Source organism: Canis lupus, chromosome 4, assembly GCF_011100685.1.
Source record: "Canis lupus familiaris isolate Mischka breed German Shepherd chromosome 4, alternate assembly UU_Cfam_GSD_1.0, whole genome shotgun sequence".
NCBI classification, from domain to species: Eukaryota; Metazoa; Chordata; class Mammalia; order Carnivora; family Canidae; genus Canis; species Canis lupus.
Window position 1 is genome coordinate 8,990,606 of NC_049225.1, and position 19,961 is coordinate 9,010,566.

The window sequence follows — 19,961 nt, forward strand, 5'->3', positions numbered from 1 at the left end:
GGGATCTGCCTTATTCCTGATCCTTGGTGGGGAAGGATCTGGTATTTTATCATGTCTCTTACCATTATGTATCATAGTTGTAGGTTTCTTACCGATGTTTTTTTGTAAAGTTGAGAAAGTTTCCTTCTTTCTCAACTGTTTCTTTCTTTCAGTTTCCAAGTCTTCAAAATTTATTTATTTATTTATTTATTTATTTATTTATTTATGCATTTATTTAAGAGAATGTGAGTAGGGGGAGAGGCAGAGGGAAAGAATCTCAAGCAGACTCCCAGCCAAGTGCAGACCCCAAGATCATGACCTGAGCTGAAAGCAGGAATCAGATGCCCAACCAACTAAGCCACCCAGATGCCCCAGTTTCTTAAGAGTTTAGTTAAAGCACAGTTGTTGGTTAAGCATTTGACTCTTGTTCTCAGCTCAGGTCTTGATCTCAGAGTTTTGAGTTCAAGCCCTTCAATGAGATGTACTCTGGGTGTGGAGCCCACTCAAAAAGTTTCAATCATGGTTTTGTTGAACATTTTTCTGCATCTGTTGAGATGATTATATTTTTATCCTTAATCTCTTAGTATGGAGTATTACATGCTTTCATTTTGGGGTGTTAAACTAATCTTGCATTTCTAGGATAAATCCTTTGTAGCCATGTTGTATAAACTATTTAATATGCTGCTGGATTTGGTTTGCTAATATTTTGTTAAGATTTTTGAACTTACTGCAACAGAGATGCTGATCTATAGTTTTCTTTCTTTTTTTTTTTAAGATTGTATTTATTTATTCATGAGAGACCTAGAGAGAGAGAGAGAGAGAGAGAGAGAGAGGCAGAGACACAGGCGGAGGGAGAAGCAGGCTCCATGCAGGTAGCCGGATGTGGGACTCGATCCTGAGACTCCAGGATAGCGCCCTGGACCAAAGGCAGGCACTAAACTGCTGAGCCACCCAGGGATCCCCGGATCTATAGTTTTCTTTGATGTCTTTGGTTTTGAAGAGTTATAGAATGAGTTGGGGAGTTGTCCCTCTTCCTCCATATTCAAAAGGAGTTGTGAAAGATTGCTATTATTTCTTCTTTATTTATTATTTTATTATTATTATTATTATTTTAAAAGATTTATTTATTTATTTTATGATAGACATAGAGAGAGAGAGAGAGAGGAAGAGACACAGGAGGAGGGAGAAGCAGGCTCCATGCCGGGACCCCGAGGCAGGTCTCGATCCCAGGACTCCAGGATCGCGCCCTGGGCCAAAGGCAGGCGCCAAATCGCTGAGCCACCCAGGGATCCCCTATTTTATTATTTTTTAATTTCTTCTTTAAATATTAGATAGATTCACCAGTAAAGTTACCCGAGCCTGGACTTTTCTTCATGGGAAGAGTTTTTTTCTTTAAGATTTTATTTATTTATTCATAGAGACAGAGAGAGAGAGAGAGAGAGAGAGAGGCAGAGACACAGGCAGAGGGAGAAGCAGGCTCCATGCAGAGAGCCTGACGTGGGATTGATCCAGGGTCTACCAGGATCAGCCCTGGGCGGAAGGCTGCCCCAGGGTAAGAGTTTTTAACCATTATTTCCATTTCTTTACTTGTTAAAGATCTGGTCAGGACTTTCAGTTTCCTCTAAGTCCATTTTGTCAATTTCTTTCTTTCTAGGAAATTTTCCATGTCATCTAAGTTGTCTCCTTTGTTGGCATAATGTTGTTCATACTATCTTCTTATAATACTTTTCATTTTGTAGGGTCAGCAGTGATGCCCCTCTTACACTTCTGATTTTGTTAATATGGCCTTTTCTCTTGGTCAGTTTAGCTAAGAGTATATTGATATTGTTGATCCTTTTTTAAATTGTTGATCTTTTCTAAAAACAGTGTTATAATTTCCTTGAGTTTTTTTATTCTTCAATGTTCTAGTTCATTAATTTTTGCTCTGACCTTTCTTTCTTATTGCTTTCTTTGGATTTAATTTCTTTTTTCTTTCTTTCTTTCTTTCTTTCTTTCTTTCTTTCTTTCTCTTTCTTTCTTTCTTTCTTTCTTTCTTCTTTCTCTCTCTCTCTCTCTCTCTCTCTCTCTCTCTTTGGTCTCTCATGTTTTTGTTTTTTTAAGATGGAAGTTTAAATTATTGATGCAAGAACTTTCTGCTTTCCCAAGTCCTATCTCATCCATTTTGATACATTGTATCCTTGTTTAATTCAGCTTAAAATATTTCTAATTTCCACTGTGATTTTTCTTTGGCTCCTGGATTATTTCTAAATATGTTGTTTAATTTCGAAACACTGAGATTGCCCAACTTTCTTTCTATGATTTCTAATTTAGTCCTTTGTGGCTGGAGAACATACTCTGAATGACATAAATCCTCTTAAATATATTGAAATTTGTTTTATGCCCTAGTATATGATATAACCTAGAGAACATTTAATCTACTTTTGAAAAAAAATGAGTATTTATTTTAGATAGAGTGCTCTAAAAATGTCCATTTGGTTGACAAGGTCATTAAAGTCTTCTGCATCTTTGCTGATTTTCTGTTTAGTTGCTCTATGAATTACTGAAATAGGATATTGAACTAATTGTTAAACTATTTCTTCTTTCAATTCTATGCATTTTTGCTTAATAAATTTTGAGGCTCTACTATTAGGAGTATTACATTTATAATTGTTATATTTTCCTTATGTCTACTATTAGGTGGTATTATATTTATAATTGTTATATTTTCCTAATGTATTTAGCCTTTATCATCAGTCTGACTGCATCAGTCGAGATGCAGAAAGAGGAATAGGAAATGTTGACAAGAGTCTTTATTGTGGAAGGAATGAGTAAGGCCAGATAAGGAGTCTGAAGATTGCCTAGTTTGAATAATTTCGGCAGGCTCTGGGGGCATAGGAGTATTCCCAATTGTCTGGTATCTGGCCCTGTGGCAATTAGAGAAGGTAGGTAGTGGATTGGAGTGTGAAAGTCCCATAGAGGAGGTGATTGGGTGTTGGCTCTGGATTGGTTGGCTTGTATATGAAAGGCACACTTGCAGGCAAGTTGTTTGCTATCTCTGGGAATTGATTAGCCCTGGGAGGAGGAATCCCTCCAGGATCAGCAAGGCCTCAACATGTTAAATATCAAATACAGAAACTAGAAAACACTGTTATTGCATATTGCTCCTATCACATGCCTCCATTGCTGGATGAGCTCAGGGAAGGGTTGAGAAGTGAGAGAGGAGACCCTTCCCCCCTTCCCTTCCCCTTTCCCTCTCTGCACATCCCTCCATTCCACCTCCCCTACCACAAGTATATAAATAAGAAAATGAGAACTAGCATTTACTGAGGCAATATTGTGTTATTTCCCATTATTCCAATTTGGTGGGCCAAAATAAGGCTTCTTTCCTGCTCTGTTCTTCTTCATCATGGTAGAAATGAATGCAATCCAGACTGATACAAATCTGGACTCCTGAAAAGAAATAACATTGCCCCTGGATCTTCTGACTCAAAAGCTTTAGACACAAAGAATGGATTGGACAGAGACTGACTACTTAGTTACCACCTCTTGGAAGAGGAAATAGGGATTTTCATATTGTTCCACTCTTACAAGTAATCATCCAGAATTCCCTGAGGTTTGCCCCCAATAAGGAAACATCTAGGATGAGGAAAGTGTTTAATTATGATGTCATACCTTTCCATTTCATCTCAGGCTCCAATACATTAATAAAAACTTTGTCCTGTATAGGATATTTGAGTATAATGATTGACACTCCACACCCCAAACCATAGTTCTGTGCACTGATTTACACTTTTGACAATTGGTATTGGAAAGAGATGGTGAAGGTAGGGGGAGAAATTGCTAGAAATGCCTAAACCTGAAGGTAAGGCACTGGTGGTGGCATCAGCCTATATTAGGACAGTGCTTGTACAAAGAAGTAGCATAAAATCAGAGATCATAGCTGAGTCCATTTCACTCTTCCAAGATTAAAGTGGTGGGGCAGGGGGATGAGAAGGTTGGATAATGGGAGGAGAGCTCTACACCAAGAAACATTCTGAAGTTCATGGCCCAAGAGCCAAGACTCAGCTGGACAAACTGTATCCTTGCCAGGGAAGCCTCAGATGTTCATTGTCAAGTTGATGAACTAGAAACAAAAAGAAAAAAAAAATAAAGTGAAGAGTTGATTATTCCTCTACTCCCCTACCAGCCCTGGTTTGTTTATGTCACAGCAGTTCTGCATCCAATCATATTGCCTAAAATATGGACTTCGCCTTCAACATGAAATATTTTAAAAAATGATTCCAAGCATTTTCAGTTTTCTGGAGGCCCTGAGCTCTTTCTGAATTAGCTCAAATCAAGTGCAGATGGTGAGAAAGAGAGTGAGAGAGAGAGAGAAATGTGCTTTCTTCCTGGCAAAGCAGACAGCATTCCTGAGGCACCTCAGGCAGGACAGTACTGGACTCATGGGGGAATTTAAAAAATATCAATGCTTGGGCCCCACCCTGAGAGATTTGGACTTAATTGTTCTGGGTTATAGCCAGGCCATTGGGGTTTTTAAATCTCCTGAGGTGATCCTAATGTGCAGCCAGAGTTGAGGATGATGGGCTTGAAGGGAGAGAGAGGGAGAAGACTCAAAGTTTTGTCCAGTTTTGTAACTAACAGTTCTCCATGTTTTAGAGATGGACAACTGTGAGTTACAGTGTATCCAGGGATCTGAGATACACATATGAGAACATTGGTGATGAGCCCACACAGTAAATGGCCAAATTACATGATATTTTTAGAAACCAAACTTTTGGTATAAGATTAAGGTCTTGATCTCTCTGCAGATGGGGAAACTGAGGCACCGAGCAGGTGAATTGACCAAAACCAAGGCACAGAGGGGAGGTTCCATCCCATTTACTGCACACTTATCAGCCTCTTTATCTTGATGGTCAATAAAGTAGAACCCAAATCCCAAGTTGTTACTGAATTTGGAAATGAGCCAGGGTTTGCAGTGTGAAAGTGGAAGACATTGGGGAGGGGGAAGAGCTCAGAGATGACAGGAAGGAGACATGGGCTGCCAGCTTTGCAACCCTTCTGTCTGAGGAAAAGCAGAGCTGGACAGGAAGTCATGGAGCAAGAATGGGAAAAAAATGGGCAATAGAAATTCTGGGAACCAGCAAAAGGAGGTGTTCCGTAGTTTCCTCCCTGCTTTTGGTCAGGAGAATGTCTAGCCAGCAATCTCAGACTTTAGTATGTGTAGGAATCATTGGGGATCCTCCTAAAACAAGATGGGATTTAGCAGGTCTGGATGGGGCCTCTGCATTTTTGTTCCTTTGCATAATTTTTTATTGTATTTATTTTTTTGACTTAACTGACATATAACACTGTACAAGTGTGAGGTGTACAATGTGCTGATTTGATACATTTATATATTTCAATGTGATTGACTAAGACCTCTTTCAGGTCACATGATTATCATTTCTTTTTGTGGCAAGAATAATTAAGATGTAGTCTTTTAGCAACTCTGAAGTTTATAACAGTATTGTGGACAGTTCCCCTAGGTGACACCCAGGCCACTAGTCCACAGACCACACTTTGGGCAATGGGGAGAGGACGGTCCACACCTGGGATGCCTCTTCCAAGCCTCTGAAACTCGGATCCTTGTGCTTCCCTTCATCACATTTGCTGTGGTTAGCCTTGTAACTGGCAAAAGTTGTATCTTTCTCAGGGTTTTTGAGGTGTGTGCACACGTGCGCATACACACATGTACGTGCATGTGCAGGCCAGGCCCCCCTCCCCCGAGGATCACAAGACCCACATGATAACATGAGCAAGGGGAGTGCACAAATAGGGAGCGAGAAGGCAGGCAGGCTAAGGAACCCATATGGCAAAAGAAAGAGAAGAAGGCAGGTTTTGCTTGCTCACTCTGTTCCAGGTGATTAAGCACCTTATGCCTCAGTTTCCACTTCTGCCAAATGGGGACTCTGTTAACCCTAAGCTCATAGGAGTATCGTAATGATTGCATTGGATGCTGACTGACTAGTACCTAAAAAATACTAGCAGTTTCATTGTTGTTACTACGCCCATGGCTAAGGGTGACCTTCGCGTGCATTCAGCAAGCATTCAGAGAGCAGGGCTCTGCGTAGGCTGGATCGTACCTCATTTATGTTCAGATGAATGAACTCCTCGTCCTTGTCCTTCGTACTGAGAGCCTGGAACACCCCTAATAGGAGAGACACAAGAAAGGCATCATTGTGGGGACGGTTCCTTCAACAGGTTTCTTTCTTTCCCAGTGACCTCGGGGCCTGCTGGGCAGCCCATGGAGGAGCTGCTCCATCTGGTGGTAAGCAAGGATCTTCTAGAATGGCCGGCCTAGACTCAGGCTGACTACATGGGATTTTCTGTCGCTTGGTGGAGGTTCTTGAATTCCTGGGACGGCAGACCTGGTGGCCTTAGCATCGGGTGGCATGTGCTGTCATCTACAATACGCCAGTCAGCCAGCCAGATCCTGGACCCCAAACATTCCCTCTATGTTAACTTTTCGGGGAGCTACAGAGCCCTTCTTTTCCACAGGCCTTCTCCCCAGAGAAAAAGCACATGTGCATAAAATTTTTCATGAGTCTTGAAAGCTGTTCAATCTCTACGAGTCCCTGATGAGCACTGTAGGTGCCCATACACGTAGGTGGAGCTGGGGGAGGACAGGAGCTGGCCGGACACCACAGCTGATGCACTGAATAACCTGAAAGTTACTTTCCTCTCTGGACCTCGGTCTCCCCATTTAGTTAAAGTGGCCAAGCCAGGCAATCCCGGCTTCCCCTAAGAGTTACACAGGAGTTTTTTTGTTTGTTTGTTTTTGTTTTGTTTTATTTTTAGGATTTTTAATTTATTTATTTGATGGAGAGAGAGCACACGTAAGAGAGCACAAGTAGATGGAGCGACAGGCAGAGGGGGAAGGAGAAGCAGAGCCCAACTTGGGGCTCAATCCAGAGGACCCGGGGTCATGACCTGAGCCAAAGGCAGATGCTTAACCCACTGAGCCACCCAGGCACCCCAGGAGCTTTAAAAATATAACGAAAAAGAGGAAGTGGCTGCCATAGAGCAAAGGAGACAGAACCCAACAGTCAAGTGCAGCAACTAGATCCCGAGACGAGCAAGCAAACGTGGAAAGATGGCCTGGGGATGTTCAGCGTGGACCAGGTCTTAGGTGATGTTGAGGGCTTACGAGAATGTTGTTGGGGTGCAGACGGCATGAGGGCTGGGTTGGATAACAAGCTTGCCTGTTAGAGATATTAACAAAGGAAAAGACTGGATTTCTGAGCTTTGTTATCAAATAATTCAGAAAAAAGTACTTGTTAGAAGAACATACAAAAGATTAGCAGGATGATAATTGTTGAGCCCGATGTAAGGCGCTGGAACTATCGGGGGGACTTTTATAAACATCAATGCTGCTTGCCACTCCCTACACTCTAATGGACTGGCCTCCTGTCCAGCCTGGTCATCACAAAACATCTTTGACTCCCCTTCCCCTATTTTGCCCACCCCCCACCCAAGGTCATCGAAATTTTTTAAAGCTACCCTAAGGGGTTGTAATAAGTGGCAAGATTTGGGAACACTGGTGTGGGGCACACGGGGACTAATTGTTATTCCTTATACTTAGTTGTATGATTAAAAATTTCGAGAATCGGGACACCTGGGTGGCTCAGCAGTTGAGTGTCAGCTTTTGGCTCAGGGTATGATTCCAGGATCTGGGATCGAGTCCCACATCAGGTTCCTACAGAGAACCTGCTTCTCCCTCTGCCTGTGTCTCTGCTTCTCTATCTGTATGTCTCTCATGGATAAATGAATAAAATATTTTTAAAAAATCAAAAGTTTAGATAATCCTAGGATAAAGCCCTAGCCTTGGTATTTTAAAAATGTTCTCCAGATGGTGAATGGAACATGAAGATCCTGGAGTAGGATGGTGTTAAGACTGAAGTGACTTTTCCTTTATATTCCTTGAATATAAGAACTAGTTTGTAAGAACTAGCTGAGAGCCCCCTGTCTGGAAGGATCAGGCTGAGGGGATTTAGAAAGGACAGGGACAGTTGAGAGCAGAGAAGCCAGCAAATCTCATTATTTCTAGGTCAGTTTTGACCACTGTGTCAAACTTAGAAAGTCCCTACCTTTCACGAGGGCCCTTCTAAAATGCACCTATTACTAGCTCATGGTGACCACCTAGAGAAGCCCAGCCTTCTGGCTTGGTTGTATAAGGCCTTTTGCACCACTTGCCTCTCTCAAATCATCATGATTACCCAATACATATGCCTCACATGTCCACGAAGTGTGACCCTCCCGGTGATTACAGGCTCAACAGGTAATCACACATGTTCTAAGTGTCACAAAAGAAGTAGAGGGAGCTCTGGCACCAGAGATCCAAGGAACATGGACTCTGCCTTGGCTTAGCAAGTGCCTTGGGGTCACTTTGCAAACATCCTTTAGAAGATCCCAGACAGGATGAGTCCATCATTTGTGAGGCCCAGTGCAAGATGGAAATGTGGGATCCCTTCTTAAAAAGTGATTAAAATTCAAGATTTGACACCAAAGTGTTAAACCAAGCATGGGCCTCCTCAGAGGTGCAGGGCCTGGGCACTGACATATTTTGCTCCCCACCCCCCACACCCAACCATGGCAGCCATCCTGGATGGTGCTGGGTTCCAGGCCCCTAGATGTGCTTCACTGAGCTTCCACTCTGTGACAGTGTGACAACAAACTACAAATTCTAAGGACCCCCCTACACATAATGTGTCTTTTCTTGATAACTGGGTCAGCCCCTAGGGCTTACAAAACACAAAGGTAGGGTGGAGGGAGAGGGAGGGAGAGGGAGGGAGAGGGAGGGAGAAGTTGGGGGGAAAGAGGATCTTTGGATTCTATGTGCTATGATAGATTTGACCCCAAATGGGACCTTTCCTCAGATGTGAGGCGGGAGTACCCCCTCCACCTGGTCCTCCTGCAAGGACCCTAGAATGTGCCCGCAGAGAATGACTCTTAGCAAGCGGAGTGGCCAGCAGAAGTGTGCTGGGCTCTAACCCAGAGTGGTGGATGAGAAGACTCCTAAGGACTGCAGGCAAAGACTCCTGCCCCCCCCCCCCCCCCCCCCCCCCCCCCCCCCCACTAACCACACACACAGCACAGAGGTCACACGGCGGCGGCTCCCTGGCCTATTCTCCCAGGATTTCTGGCCAGCTGTCTCTCACCCGCTCCTGGGAGGGAACTGAGAGGACAGGGACCCTCCCCCAGGGCCCAGGAGACACAGCCCCACCAGACACTCACGGCTGGCATTCTCCAGCCGGACCAGGCAGTTGAGGAAGTCATCGAAGGTCAGCTGGAGGCCCTCGTCCGCGTACCTGAGGACAATCAGCTGCAGGAGGTGACAGCCCAGCTGGAAGCCTGTGGGGAAGGGAGATGAGACTCGGCCTGTCCAGACTGGGCCCCACGGGGCACACCTGGTCAGTGCTCTGTCAGCAGTGTGGGTTCCTGGGCACAGTGGGGGCCACTGTCCCCAGCATGGATGCAGCATGGCAGTGTGTGTCGACGTTAGGGGGGCTGTTGGTGGACTCGTGACGTCATGCTCTTGGTTTTAACATTCACTTACCCATGGTACCTTGCTGACTTTTCAGGAAGCCTCACTTGGGAAGAACTTAACACTGAAGGGTGTCTGAGCTCCATCCCCGCCTTCCCCTGCCTCCATTTCTGGAGAGCATTTTAACCCAAAGATGTTGAGGATTCTAGAAATCGTGTTTCTAGAAGGGATGCTGCTGCCTACAGTGGGTGACACATGGTGCAGGGTCCCCTTCACACACCCAGGCTGAGCCAGGGTGGTTTGCTTCTCTTCTTTGGGATTCGAGTCCTATGGGTTGGTTGAGGGCTTTAGACAGGTAAAGTCACTTTAGATCCGATATTTAAGGCTTCGATGTCTAGCTACATCCCAGGGAATGGCCTCCCTTTGGCTTCAGTCTATGTGCTCACATTCCAGGCAATGTTCAGCATACTGCATAGAAGTCTCCTGGGTCTGTCCTGTTCCTCAGTTCCATCCCAGACAGAGAGGAGGCCAGTCAGGCACAGAGGGCAGTGCAGGGCTCCCTTTGCTCTCTGCTCCGTCCTCCTCTCCTGGATATAGGACCCTCCAAACACACCCTCCTCTCTGCAGGGCTCCCTTTGCTCTCTGCTCCGTCCTCCTCTCCTGGATATAGGACCCAAGATGGTCCGGATTTTAGACATTCTTTATCAGACCATGAAGCTGACAATGTATCCTGATGTTTGGCTCACCTGGGAGGGAAGCAGATTATAAACTCTGGCAGGGCCCGGGGGTGTTTTGTGAGACACACCACACAGCTTGGCAGGGGCTGGGGACTACAGTGGCCTCAAAACCACGACTGTGTGCAAAAGACCTCAGAGCCCCAGAGACTCAGGTGGCCACCGTAGTGACTGCCAGGGGGTTAGAGACACCACCTGGATCCCATCCTTCGTGTACAGAGCTGATAGGAACCATGACTGAATCATCTGGTTTAGATTCAGTCTGTTGGTGACAAAGCCAGGGACAGAGCTGCAGGTGGCAGAGGAGCTCAAATCAAGGGATTTGAGCCCAAATCATGGGATCAGGCTGCCCTTCCTCATCCATGATAATCATCACCTGAAAGCAGCAATTAGAGGTTTGGACACACTGGGCCTGCCACCAAAGGGTCACATGTGCTTCTGCTTGGCCAGAAAACGCGGCCAGAGGCTGGGGAGGGGGTTGGGCTAAATTCACCCTTAGTGGATACATTTTAAAGCTTCCTGCCAATATTGCAGGGTTAAAACATGGGCCTTGGCGTGAGTGGGTCCCGAGCCTGAGGCCTGGCTCTGGCACCCACAGGGCTGTGTCCTTAAGAAGCATGAACTGCATGGTTCACCGAGGTCAAGGACTGGCCAGCTTCCAGGGCCTGAGAAGCAAGTGGCTGCCCACAGACAGTACCTGGCATGTAAGCAGCCCACGCCGGACATTCAGGCTGTGCTTTACCTGTGGCTTTCAGGGCAGTCCGCAGCTCGTAGGAGGACATGGTGCCAGACTTGTCCGTATCGAACTGATGGAAAAGGTTCTGTGGGAAGGAGAGGGCGTTGAGAACAGGGGGAGGGCAGCCGAAGGCGTCATCCGTGGCAGTAACTGCACGGCGCCAGCACAGGACGAGAGGCCTCATAGGGCCTGGCTGCATTAGGCCTTTTGCTTTCCTTCTCATTTTGGAGGCAAGCACTGTGGCACTTTCGTAAGCATGAGAAGGGAACCAGGGAATTCCATCATGAATCCTTCCCTCCTGCCCTTTCCCTCGGCCACTTAGAATCCCCTCCTGCTCTCGGCTTGTGCGATCCCCAGAGGCCATGGTGCTGGGTCTCGTACTGTCCACTTCTTCAGCTTGTCCCAGAACACTTTGAACTCCTTGAACTCCAGCTTCCCATTGCCACTGGTCTATGCCGAGCGCGTCAAGGAAGGAAGAAGAAAGGAAAGAAGATGAACAGGGTTTCAAACCAAGGTGCCTCACAGGACTTTAGGGATGGGAGGGTAACAGGCTGGCCTTGGGGACTTGTAACATGGATTCAAGGCTTCTAGGGAGGGTGGCTTAATCATCAAACCACGCACCTCTGAAGAGGGGAAAAGGCAAGAGTGAGGTGGGGATGGCACCAGAAGGTTGCAGAAAGCACATAATAAAAACACACTTTAGGGATCCCTGGGTGGTGAAGTGGTTTAGCGCCTGCCTTTGGCCCAGGGCGTGATCCTGGAGACCCGGGATCGAATCCCACATCAGGCTCCCGGTGCATGGAGCCTGCTTCTCCCTCTGCCTGTGTCTCTGTCTCTCCGTCTCTCTCTCTCTCTGTGACTATCATAAATAAATAAATAAAAATTAAAAAAAAAAACACACTTTATTCCCTTAGCTGGGACATACAATTGTGGCAACAAGACCCCCAAGTGGCAACAAGACCCCCAAGTCCCTTCAAAAGCATTCCCCCCACTGGACAGTCTGTGCCTCTTGATTCTGTTCCAGTTCTAGGGGCTCCTTGGTCTTTGGATATTCTCTGGGAAAAAGGCTATCCTGCCAGTTAAGGGTGTCACATCCTAGGAGGGTCTGCACAACAGGAGAACACAGCTCTTTCTGCCCACAGATTTGGAAGGATACATCCATTAGAGAAATGATGTTTTTACAGGAAATCAGGCTTAGCTTCTTGAATTTGAAGTCCTTTTCTGAAATCACACAGGAAAGCAGAATTCATCTGGATATGTGATAAGATAAACCTATTCCTGACTGCTGAGAGTCCAAGGGTATGGTCAGATCTGGAGCTGGTGAAGGGGAGACAGGCTCACTCTCAGGATGCTGGTGAGGCAAGAAACTGACATGGCCTTTTGGGAGGAAAATTTGCAAAATATAAAAAAATGCCTTAAAAATGGGAATATCTCTCCATTAATTTATCCTAGTTTTAAGAATCCCAAGCAAAGAATTACAAATTAATTAAGATCTTTATCACTTGATTATTTATAATGGCAGAAATTCAGAAATGACATAAATGACCAATGGAAGGGTAGGAGCAGCAAAGGTTATATGTATAGGATGGACTGTGACACAGTCCTTAAGAACCATGTTTTTGAAGCACATTTAATGACCTGGGGAAATGATCATAAAACATCAGTTTAAAAGGCAGGATTTGAAATTACTGAAGAAATTTGAGCATTCACAAATGCTCATAAAAGAGTCACTTTGGAAAAGAGTCGGACAGTTCCTTAAAACAGAAAGTATAGAGTTACCATGTAATGCAGCAAATGTCTTAGGACACCCAAGAGAGGTGTCCACACAAATAACTCGTTCACAAACATTCACAGCAGCATTATTCATAACAGCCAGAAAGTGGCAATAAATTGTATGTCATCTGTGAGGAATGGAGAAACAAAAGCTAGTATATTCCTACAGTGCAGTATTATCAAGCCAATAAAAGGATTAAATTAGTCCTGGCAAATACTACCGTGGATAAAGCTTGAAGACGTCCTGCTCAGTCAAAGAAACCAGTGGAAAAAGACCACCTACTACATGGGTCTTTCTATGGGAAAAGTCCAGGATAGGCAAGTCTGTAGGGACAGGAAGTAGATTAGCAGGTGCCAGGGGCTGGGGGAGGTGGGGTCTGACTGCTCCTGGGTACAGTTTTTGGAGTGACAGGTTCTAAAATTGGTTGTGGTGATGGTTATACAATGTTACGAACACATTAAAACCCGTGATGAGTGAATTGTATAGTATGTGAATTATATCCCAAAGCTGTTAGGTTAACAAATAAAATTGTATCTATAATTTAAGGACCATTATTAGGTGTGTGTTCATATATACACACTGAGAGAGACACACATACATGAAGTCACACACGCACATCTTAACAGTGGTTATTTCTGAGTGGTTAGATTATTGGTTTTTGTCTTTGTCTTCGGGCTTCTCTGCATTTTTGTGGACTTTTCTACCATTATTGGCATCAGATTTGTAATCAGGAAATAAGCAATGAAAGCTATTTTAAAGTCTACCTAAAGTCAGCCCTGGAGAGCGGGAGCCTTGGGATGCTGGAGGAGACCCAGTGGCGTGAAGTCACAGGTCACACGGCCCCTCCATTGGAACCCTGGGGTCTCCCATGGGTGAGTGGGTGGGTGGGGGTGGTAAGAGCACTTACTCTTTTGCAGCACAGCATTTAAAATATATTCTAGTTCCTCCGCTGTCACCTCCATATCCTGTTGAAGGGGAGACAATTGCTTTTTACGGCCCTTAGAGCCTTTGTTACTTGCTTCCAGTTCTGAGCTTGATTTGGCTCAAGTCACAAGCCTGGCCCTCGAGGACCCGGCTGCCAGGCCCAGGTGCCCATCTCCTGTGACTTCAGTCTGCTTAACTTCTCAAGGACTCACACGCCCAGCCCAGAAAGGATGGAAAAACTGGGCCAGGGGAGGCAAGCTTCCCCACTCCCTGAGCTAAGCTCCCTACATGGCACTTATGTTAGAGGGCCTTCATGTCTGGGTTTCCAGGCCCCTGCATGCAGAACAGCCCAGAGAGTATTAAAAATATCCCCACTGGGGACTCACTCCAGGGACCATTTCAATCAGGAGATTGGGAGGATGTCCCATGGATTATTTTCAAAACCTCTAGGGTGAATTCAGAACCACTGATCTGAGGCCGTCCACCAAGTCCACTAGATCTCAGCACCCACGGCCCTTAGAAGCTTATCAGAAATGTGGTGCTCCTGGCCCTGCCCCAGACCTCCTGCAGAGGAAATCTGCATTTTTCCAGGATGCTCAAGAAAGTTTTATGTGCATGACTATTTGAGCAGCACGGACCGAGGGCTCCTTTGCATCCAGGGTTTTGACCTACTGGTGTGAAACAGTCTCCTGTGAAGTTATTTCCACATGTGCCCACCCAGGTTCCACCCCTGAAGCTTCTGAGGCTTGGGGGATGGGGTTGGGGTGTTCATCCCTAGAGGAGAAATTACAGATGCAGCCCCAGCCCCCATGGACCAGAGCAGGCCTGACAGGCAGAGCCACCTGCCCAAGTCATGGGGCCAGTCCGAAGAAGAGCAGGACTGGAACCAGTGAGCTCAGTCTACAGGTCATTAATGATGTTTGAAAGAATCTCCTGCAATATTCCTTCGCCTCCTTTCCAAACCCGGATCTTCATTTCTGGGAACTTTTGTCACTCTTCAGCTGTGAGGAGGCCCTTACCCTGGCCTGGCCTTTAGCAGGCGCCCAAAGCTGGAAGTTCACCATTCCTGCCCCACCTGCCCTCTCTGTCCTGCAGTCTGCCTTGCAAAGAGCAGATGGCCACCTTGCCTGCTGTGGCTTATATAAAGTCACACGAATCCCCATTTTTTTGCATCCGGACTGCTGTGCCCAAGTCTCCCTGCCCTCCTGTTTCTTACACCACCCGAAATCCCACCACCTTCTGCCCCCAGGTGCAGGCAGCACACCTCTTTTACAATTCAGGAGCCCTGAATGGAGTCATCAGCACCTGCCACGAAAGGATTAATCAGGCTGCGAGGGAGCATGGGTGGGGCAGTTTCTCCTGGGGCAAGAGATACCCAGGGCTCCCAAGAGTGACCAGGGCCCCCAACAAACAAGCTGACGACCGAGCAGGCAAGAACGGGGTGAGGGCGGAGGGCAGGAGGTGAGAGACAGATTCTCTCCTTCCCCAGCGGCCAAACCTGGCCAAAAATCACATTTGCAATTTCATGGTGACGTCCTCCAACAATGCCACCTTCCACCAGAGCAGAGAGAACATTCTAAAGGCAATGGTTTGTGGGCAGAGTTCAATGAGCCACCTCTGCAAAGTTCTCTCTAGCTTTCTGCAGAAAGCCCCCAGGGCCTGGCTTTGGGTGCCCCTGCCCCACCGATGGTGGCAAACTGGCATGCGGGGGCGGCGGACGAGGCAGTCTGCAGAGCCTCCCAAATGGCCGGGCCTGGTCTCCCATCGGATTTAGCTTCACCAGCTCCACCAGGCCTCTGGGAAGTGTGGCCCACAAACACCCTACTGCACCCCCGGGGCAGAGGAAACTCGGCCCCCCAGCACTGCAGGGGTCAAGGCCAAGCGCAGCTTGTGGCCATCCCTACCTCCCCAGCGATTTGGTCAAACAGGGCCCGGAACTGCAGTTCCTCCTCCGTCTCCTGGCCGGCTGGAGTGGGCTTCGGAAGCTAAAAAGCAACCAGAGGAACTTGCATTGGACCCACCGAAGAGAAACTTGGCATTTGCTTTCCCCAAGAAATAGCAAGAAAAAAGAGGCCTGCAGCGGAGATGGCGCGGCCTGCGGGAGAGGCTGGGACCTCACTCCGCCAGGAGGGCCCTGCTCTGGCCGCTGCCTGGAGCATTAGGCTCACTTGGGCAGGCTCTTTAGATGGAGTATCTGGAAGGACCAACGAGGGGCTTCTGCAGATCACAGCGCTAAGGGAGGCGGAGTCCTGACCTAGCAGGGGTCCAGCCAGGGTGCTCGGCGCTGCCGGCACCTCCTCTGTCTGACCCTCGCCACTCTCAACTGTAATTCCTTGCTGAACCATGTGTCTTGACAGATGGTGAAATCTTTGAGGGCAGGAGTCTGTCTCTGGCAGGCAGCCCTGGGTCTAGCACATGGAGAGAGCTCAGCAAACGCTTGGGGTGTTGTGGTTTCGTCTTGTGCAGATCGGTGCTGCCTTTGGAAGTGTCAGACTGTCCCAGATACACCTCCGCACCTCTTGAAAGTCTTCCAGCCCTTGGACGAGTGTAAGACCCGCCCCGCTGCTCCCTTATCAGCACACATATTGTAGGGAAGAAGTCGGTGCTCCTCCAAGTCCAGTGCAAGAGAATCTACTCGCCACTCTCATTTTCTTCCTGCTGATTTTTCTTAGACTACATGCATTTTAAAGACATCCCATCCCCTTCAGAAGCAGCAGCCACCTCTCCGGGAACAGAGCCAGTTGGTGGCACAGAAGAAAACAAAAGCTCTAAACAAAGCTTTCCTCAGAGCACCTCACTCGTCCCTACACTGGGTCCTGGTGGGATGTGAGAGACTTAGAGGTACAAGACTTGGCCTCCAGGAGGCTGGAATGAAGACCTACCTGATTGCAGATAAGCCATTCCCTGAACCTCAAAGTTCTGTAGGACGCTGTGACTGAGGAGGCTTTCAGGACAGTCACAGAATCCCACCCTCCAGGGTAACATGTGAAGGAAGGCTCACCTCTGGAAGGTCAATGTCCACATCTCCATCCATGTCCCTGGAGGGCAGAAAACACGCTGGCTCTCTTGGGGATTAGCTTCCTCCCTCGGATCTGCAGTCCTCACGGGACCAGAGGTATTGGAAGTTTCTGGCCCATTGAAGCCCTTCTTTTTCCGTGATGTTTACATTCCACAGATCCTTGCGGACCCCCTGCACTGACCTCCCTCCATCTCCCCTATCCTCCGACCCCGCCCAGCATGAAAAGAAGAGGGAGGCAGTGTAGCCGCCAGCCAAGGAGAACTCGTAAGTTCTGGACTTCCAGAAGTAAAAGAAACTGAACCAGCTGCCACCCACTGTTTCCTGGATGCCCTTTACAAGGGATATTTATGAAGTGTGACGTAGGATAGCAGAGCCCCAGAGGGCCCACCAGCCCAGCAGATTCACCACATACTCCCCCTGAGCTCTACATCCCCGAAGGAAATTCAGTTCCTTGGATACGGTCATCCTGTCTACTGAGAGTGGGTTATTTCTGGGGGAATTGAAAAAGATTATAGAGCAAGTTAAGTCAGAACTTAAAATTCCCCCCAAAGCTCCAGCCTTTATCCCTGGTGCCTCCCTGAAGGTGTGTGTCCCTGTTCCCACTGTGGGTGTTGGGAGTGGGGCAGGCTCTGTGTGTGCTCATGTCTGGGGGCACAAACAATGGAAATGTTCATTTTCCTGTTCATATATTTAGGGGAACCTACAGTGTTTGGGAAGTGGTAATTTATTGAGAAGAGAAACAGGCTTCTGCTTTTGGTGATGCTAAAACATTTGGAAGACTCCAATCTTACAGAGTAAACATGAAGCACTCCCTGAGAAAAAAACGCTAAAAATTCAAAGGGAATACCAACAAGCAAACGTTAAGACGGAACGGGGCAAGTTCGCCCCTTCTTCCTTATCCCCTGGGCATGCACAGCAGAACACTTCCAGAGGTTTTTTTCTATCATTGTTTAGGATCCTCTCATGAGGATGAAGCTGATGGAAATAGAGCTTCGTGTGGTTCTTCAGTCACTGAGCTACAGAGTTGGTGCTTATGCTCCAGATCACAGCAGATTAAAGGACCGTGTGTGTATGGACTTAGCTTTGCCAAGTGTAAGCATCAACGGAGGCCCAGGACTCTGACTGCACCCCGATACTGGGACAGGGAACACGAACTGTGTGAGGGCCAGAGCCTGGCTTCCTCCTCTTGTCCTTGCCACCCACAGGAGCTGCCAATCTGTGTGCCTCTCATGTGGGTGCTTTTGTGTGAACAGATCCTGGGAAATTCATCCTCAGCTTGTACCAGTGTCTCGGAGAAGATCAGCCTCCAGCAGAGTTTTTAACAATTAAAGATCGTATTGCTTCTATTTAGCTGAGGAGAAGGAACTATGCTTTTTATCATGAGCTTGGGACACCCAGCCAGACTGGACAACTGGGAGCATCCTCAGTGTCTACCACCAATCCAATCCTATCCCACTAGACCAAAGATAAAACCGGAGGCCACAAAGTCACAACTGACTCCTTCTTGTTATAGAAGGCTGGTCCTCAGTTGGGGATGGATCCAGCTCAAATGCAGAATGAGCTGGTTTTGCCATTCTCTGTGCTCTCTAGAATGTCTCTATTGGGAAAACAAGTGAATGCGTGTATCTTCAACCATTTTTTTTTCCTCTGCCCCAGAGAACTGATGGCAAAAAGGCAGTAGTGGGAAGTTTTTCATAGAAGTATCTAACACAAAATAATTCTGCTAAGTCACTGCAAAGGGAAAGTGGTAGAATGTGGGGCAGATAAAACAGAAGGCAGCCTGTGTAGTGAAGCACCCAACAGTTTGCTTTTTGGATTGTAATGTAAGTGCCTGACATTAGGTTTTTGACTGTCAAGGCATCCAGTTCAAAGACATCTGTCTCAAATAAACACTGCCAGCTATATAGCTAGATACAAAGCCCAGCCACCCTACCATCAAGTTCCCTCTTTTTTTTTTTTTTTTAGAAAGCTCTAGTAGACCATTTGATCCACTACTTACTTTTCCTTCAAATACTTTAGTTCCTGCTTTTATGTTTGAAGTTCACCAATAGTGAACCTGTGAAACCCTAGGCCACTGCCCTCGACCCCAATAAAAGCAGAACTCCAGGCCTGTGAGCACACTCTCTCTCTCTCAGAATCTCATCAGGATTTCTGTGTGGCCTTAGGTATGCTGTGTACTCTCCAGAACCTGTAAGTAATAAACCTCGTCTTTCCAAAGTTCCTTGAGTTGGGCACCTGGGTGGTGCAGCAGTTGAGCATCTGCCTTTGGCTCAGGGTGTGATCCAAGGTCATGGGACTGAGTCCCATATCGAGCTCCCTGAAGGGAGCCTACTTCTCCCTCTGCCTGTGTCTTTGCCTCTCTCTGTCTCTCATGAATAAATAAATAAATTTTTTTAAAAAGTTCCTTGGATTATTGCTGAGATGCATCTTGTAATCCTAAAAAGATCCACAAGGGTCAGTCTGACTTCAGCATTGGCTCCAGTTGGGGAAATGTCTCTGGAGGCTCACCACAGGCAGTACTGGCGCAGGTGAGTGCCCTTAGGCATTGCTGTCCATAAGCTGAGGCCAACCCCAAACAACCTGGCAACATTTATTTAAACTAAAGCTGAAAGAACAGGTCATTCTGGAAACTTGAAACAGTCCCCGCTTCACTGTGCTCAAAAATAAGTCTCACACTTCTAAATGTGTGTCCCACTCCAGAGGTTTCCTGAGAATTGGGTCTGGAAAATGAAGGGCTCCACCCAAGAGGGTCTCGTGAGACTGATTCTGGGAGTGGTTGGAGAGAGTAACTTTTCAATGGCTTTTTCCGGGGAGGGAATGAGCAGAACCAAAATGGAAACATATCCCGCTTTGCAAATGGGTTAAGAAACTCTCCTGCCTGATTTCTTAGGTGGATCATAGAGAAGGGAAGAGAGGGGTCATAGCTCCAATGAGCCTAAGCCTCTAAATGAAGAGGAATTCTTGAACCTGTTACTCACCGGGTGATGGCTTTCTTCTCTGAAAAGATCCTCAGGCAGAAATCAGCTTCCTGATGGGGCTCAAAAGTGCTGGGAATCAGGATGTACTCCCCAGGCGGCAGCTTGAAGCGGTCGGAGACTTCTCTCAGGTTGATGAACGTTTTGCTTCTGGCCTGGGAAGCATGGTACCTGAAGAAGTCTTTGTTCAGGTGCTCGTCTTTGCTGGGGCTCTGCAATGGGAATGTTCTATAAGGAGGGCCGTTGGTCTTGGGTATTTGGACACAGGTGGGGAACTGGCCATTGAGTCTTGGGCATGTGGACGCTCACCACTGGAGG

The 19,961-nt window shown here is 47.0% G+C and overlaps 1 protein-coding gene across 1 annotated transcript in view; it reads right to left on the minus strand.

The window, feature by feature from the left end:
• Positions 1-3,277: 3,277 nt before the first annotated feature.
• Positions 3,278-19,961, minus strand: part of CAPN9 (calpain 9) — a 40,254-nt gene continuing 23,570 nt past the window's right edge. The window contains exons 11-20 of the mRNA XM_038533935.1: positions 19,647-19,855; positions 16,651-16,687; positions 15,554-15,634; positions 13,633-13,690; positions 12,108-12,172; positions 11,333-11,401; positions 10,958-11,036; positions 9,232-9,348; positions 6,081-6,145; positions 3,278-4,081 (exon numbers count right to left, since the gene is read on the minus strand). Coding sequence (XP_038389863.1) covers positions 4,055-4,081; positions 6,081-6,145; positions 9,232-9,348; positions 10,958-11,036; positions 11,333-11,401; positions 12,108-12,172; positions 13,633-13,690; positions 15,554-15,634; positions 16,651-16,687; positions 19,647-19,855 — 807 coding nt within the window. The 3' untranslated portion in view covers positions 3,278-4,054. The remainder of the gene's footprint in view (positions 4,082-6,080; positions 6,146-9,231; positions 9,349-10,957; positions 11,037-11,332; positions 11,402-12,107; positions 12,173-13,632; positions 13,691-15,553; positions 15,635-16,650; positions 16,688-19,646; positions 19,856-19,961) is intronic.